This window comes from Malurus melanocephalus, unplaced genomic scaffold (assembly GCF_030028575.1).
Source record: "Malurus melanocephalus ecotype Western Australia unplaced genomic scaffold, MMel_1.1 scaffold_727, whole genome shotgun sequence".
NCBI lineage: Eukaryota > Metazoa > Chordata > Aves > Passeriformes > Maluridae > Malurus > Malurus melanocephalus.
In genome coordinates, this window is record NW_026623959.1 from 211,118 (window position 1) to 215,452 (window position 4,335).

Genomic DNA, 4,335 nt, shown 5'->3' on the forward strand with positions numbered 1-4,335 from the left:
CATCTCTTTTCTCCACATCCCTGCCATCACATCTCTTTTCTCCACATCCCTGCCATCACATCTCTTTTCTCCCCAGCCCTGCCCAGCCTCCAGAGCTGTGTCTCTGGCCGGGGCTCTGATCGATGGTGTGACAGCTCTGGCTGGGATGGAGCCATCAGCAGTGCTTGGGAATTTCTGCTTTAGAACAAAACCCCTCTGTCACCTCCGGGAACTCGAGCCTGGCCAAGGAGGTTCAGTGAAAGATTTCTGTCCCTGGTTGGAGTCCTTCAAAGCGTTAACATCTTTCTSTGCTAATCCTGACTCCCTGCAGCAGACCCTGGATGATGGATGCATCCTGCTGCCCGAGGAATTCCCCATTTCCTGCACAGCAGGAACTTCACATTTGGAGGCACAAAGCTGGGAGAGGCCAGTCACATAAGAGCTGCCCTGGAGCCTGCTCMTTTTGTGGTGATGGCTTTGGAATAGCTGCTTGGAAAGCAGAACAGAGCAATTTGGGGTCATGTTGCAGCGTTTYTGTGAGCTGAAGGAGCTGCCTGCTCAGGGTTTGGCTGGCAGCGATGGCACAGATTAAATCCACAGTCCTGCCCCTGCAGTGCCAGGTGCAGGGATGGGCACAGGAGCCCTGCAGGGTTTGGCAGTGGCAAATGCTGCTCCCTTTTGTTATCTTCATGGATGAGCAGGAGGCATCTCCAGTGGAGCCCTGTGAGTGCTGCTCCTGCCCGAGAGCTGCCAGGTTGGATTGCCAGCGTGGGCTGGGCAGCCTGGGCTRTCATTTGGGGTGCTTGGCCTAAGGCAGAGTTTCAAATCTGCACGTCTGTTGTGGATGACTGTGCGCTTTTAATCGTTACCTGGTGGCAGCTGTAGTAAAGCTGTCCTCAGATTATCACGGAATCCCAAAATGGTTTGGGTTGAAGGGACCTTAGAGCTCCTCTCGTTCCACCCCCTGTCCTGGGCAGGGACATCTTCCACTGTCCCCATTGCTCCAAGCCCTGTCCCTCCTGGCCTTGGGCACTGCCAGGGACGGGGCAGCCACAGCTGTGCCAGGGCCTCACCACCCTCTCAGGGAACAATTGCTTCTGGAAGGGGCTGTAAGGTCTCCCCAGAGCCATCTTTTCTGCAGGCTGAGCACCCCAGCTCTGCAGAGCACATGGGCTGTGTTGGAGCCCAGGGCTGGGGCAGCTCTGCAGTGGGGTCTCACCTGAGTGGGGCAGAGGGGCACAATGTCCCCTGCCCACGCTGGGGATCAGCCCATGACCGGGGGGTTTCTGGACTGCCAGTGGGCACTGCTGTGTCATGTTGAGCTTCTCATCCACCAGCACCCCCGAGTCCTTCTCCTCAGGGCTGCCCTCARCTCATTKTTCTKCATTTGTGCTTGGGATTGCCCTGTTTTCATGAAATTGTCTTCAATTGTTTTTCACTCTTTTTATCTGCTCATAATCTGGCAACAGTGCAAAGACCTTTGCATGAGAGTTCTCATCSCAGGGACTGGCCTCATCCTGCTGAGAGCAGAGCATCCCCTGGCACAGAAGCTCATCCCCCCTGGCACAGAGAGCTGCTGACATGTGGTGTTGGTGCTGTGCCAGCTGCTGATCCAGGCCATGGGCAGGGGCACCCACACAACCCCTGAGGCTCGCAGCTCTCCCAGCCTCCTTGCCCTGCCTGCCCTTATACACCAGCTCTGCATTAGTAATGGCCTATTTCTGGATGGCTCTCCTGAGTAATGGAATGAATTGTGAGATTTTGGGTGGGGACAGTGGCTCTGCCCTCTGAGTCACCATTTGGCATCGGGCCGGGCTCAGGAGCTGCTGGGGCTGGAGCCGCCAGGTCAGGGAGGACGTGGGAAGGAGCTCTGGGGGCGGTGACTGCTCAGWTTGGGGCACCCTCCATCCCCCCGGGCACTGTGCAGGCAGGGCAGCATTCAGGCAGGAGCAGTGCTGCTCTGGTTTTGGTTTCAGTCCAATGTCTGCAGTCTGGCACGGGCAGATCTCGTGTCTGTCTGTCTGTGCCTGTGTCCTTGAGCTGTGCTGCTCCGTACATCTGCTGCAGATGGTGATGTCTGCGTGGTGCTGTGGGTCAGAGAGTGGCACTGCCCAAAGTGCCTCCCCTGGGATGTGCTGAGAACTGGAGGGTGTTGGGCACTGGGGGAGGCTCTGTCCTGGCTGCTCACAGTGGGATGTGCCCAGTGCCGTGTCTGCTCCCTCCCAGGCAGTCATGCACTGGAATTTGGGGGGCAGAGGTGTGAACCTCTGTGCTGCTCTGTCCTGTTCAGCTGCTCTGTCCCCACAGCGATGGCAGCCATCAGGAAGAAGCTGGTGATTGTGGGGGACGGTGCCTGTGGAAAGACRTGCCTGCTGATTGTGTTCAGCAAAGACCAGTTCCCTGAGGTCTACGTGCCCACCGTGTTTGAGAACTACATTGCWGACATCGAGGTGGATGGCAAGCAGGTAAGGGCTCTTGCCATTGCCACCCCTTGGTCCCGTGCTGGCAGTGCCACCMGCCAGTGCTGTTGCTGGGCTTGCTCTGAGTGCTGGGGTGCACTTGCAGCGCTCAGGGGAGCCCCAYGGCTCCAGCATTTCTGTGGCACCCTGAAACTGCCCCAGTTTGAGTTGAGGAAGAGCACAACTGTACCTGAGGAGGAGAAATGGTCACTGCAGAGCCACTGAGCCCTGTCCCTGTCCCTGTCAGGTGGAGCTGGCCCTGTGGGACACGGCAGGACAGGAGGACTATGACAGACTGCGGCCACTCTCGTACCCGGACACAGACGTGATCCTCATGTGCTTTTCCATCGACAGCCCCGACAGCCTCGGTAGGGACTGGCACTGGGGGGACACCTGGGGCTGCCACAGAAYTGGGTGCTGCTGCTGCTGAACCCCGGGCTCTGGGCAGCCCCATGGTGCCCCTAAGGGGTGGCAGAGCCTTCCCTTCATCCCCTGAATTCGTGTGCCCTTCAGGGAAATGCTGGGAACTGTGGGGGGGTGGGAACAGAGGGTGCTGTGGGGTGAGCTCTCCCTGTGCCAATGGGGAAAGCTTGGGGTTTCTGTCAGGAGGCTGTGGGGTAGCAGCTCCTCCCCTCACAGGGTTCTGTGTGTGTGTGTTACAGAGAACATCCCCGAGAAGTGGACGCCAGAAGTGAAGCACTTCTGCCCCAATGTGCCCATCATCCTGGTGGGGAACAAGAAGGACCTGCGGAACGACGAGCACACACGGCGGGAGCTGGCCAAGATGAAGCAGGTGGGGACAGCCATGGGTCCCCCAAGTCACCTCTGCCCGTTCCAGATCCTGGCTGGATGGGCTGATGCCCCAGGGCAGCTGCTGTTGTGCCCTGGCAATGTTTCCAAACCCTGTGTTTACTGCTTCCTAGGAGCCAGTGAAGCCGGAGGAGGGGAGGGACATGGCCAACAGGATCAATGCCTTTGGCTACCTGGAATGCTCGGCCAAGACGAAGGAGGGAGTGCGGGAGGTGTTTGAGATGGCCACGCGTGCTGGCCTGCAGGTCAGGAAGAACAAGAAACGCAGAGGATGCCCGCTGCTGTGAGTGCCCGGCTGGCACTGCCCAGGCTGGAGCACTGCTGGAGTGCTGCAGGAACACTGCAGGAACACTGCTGGAGCACTGCTGGAGCGCTGCTGGAACACTGCTGGAGTGCTTCTGGAGTGCTGCAGGAACACTGCTGGACAGCCCACACACGGCTCCTGGTGCCTCCTCCACCCTGAGCCCTTTGCACCAGAGCTGGGCCCCACGCTCGTGGGGTGTCCCTGTGACATTCTGGGGCCACGAGGGGCCGGTGCCTCCAGTGCCCGCTGCTCTGCACGGGCGGTGTTTGTGTCCTCCCCGTTTTGTACTGAGCTCCCCGGTTTTGTCTCTGCTGTGGGGATTGCGCGGTGTTGGCTCTGTTCCCCGGCTCCAGGCACAGCAGTGGGTGCTGGTGCCAGCTCAGGTGTGGGGTGTGCYGTGCCCTCGATGGCTCTGCCCGCTCCCCGTGGCCGTGCAGGCAGCACACAGCAGCGTTACAGACTGGCACGGGCAGCTTTAGCCCTGACTGTGAGCAGAGCTGGGCTCAGCTGCTCAGGGGCTCTGCTGTCCTGGGACATGAGTCCAGCTGTGCCCAGCTGTGCCGGTATCGCCGCCCTCCAGTCTGCTCGGTCATGGACTGGGCAGCAGTGAGCCCAACTGCGTGATTGGGAGAATAAATGCAAACTGGTATTTTGGTAATTGTAACCTTGTTTGCAYGGCATCCTTGTGGCTCTGCTTTGTGCCCCTCGCTGCTCCAGGCTCCTGCAGGGTGGGGATGTGCCTGTCCCCAGCCCCTCTGGCCTCAGCTGCTGCTGGAGGATCCG

At 59.4% G+C, this 4,335-nt stretch overlaps 1 protein-coding gene across 2 annotated transcripts in view; it reads left to right on the forward strand.

Annotated features, from left to right (window-relative positions):
• The window catches only part of RHOC (ras homolog family member C), a 7,009-nt gene extending 3,428 nt beyond the window's left edge, over positions 1 to 3,581 (forward strand). For both annotated transcript variants that reach the window (XM_057384645.1, XM_057384644.1), the window contains exons 3-6: positions 2,287 to 2,444; positions 2,686 to 2,806; positions 3,101 to 3,231; positions 3,362 to 3,581. In XM_057384645.1, coding sequence (XP_057240628.1) covers positions 2,287 to 2,444; positions 2,686 to 2,806; positions 3,101 to 3,231; positions 3,362 to 3,535 — 584 coding nt within the window. In that variant the 3' untranslated portion in view covers positions 3,536 to 3,581. The remainder of the gene's footprint in view (positions 1 to 2,286; positions 2,445 to 2,685; positions 2,807 to 3,100; positions 3,232 to 3,361) is intronic.
• The last annotated feature ends 754 nt before the right edge of the window (positions 3,582 to 4,335 follow it).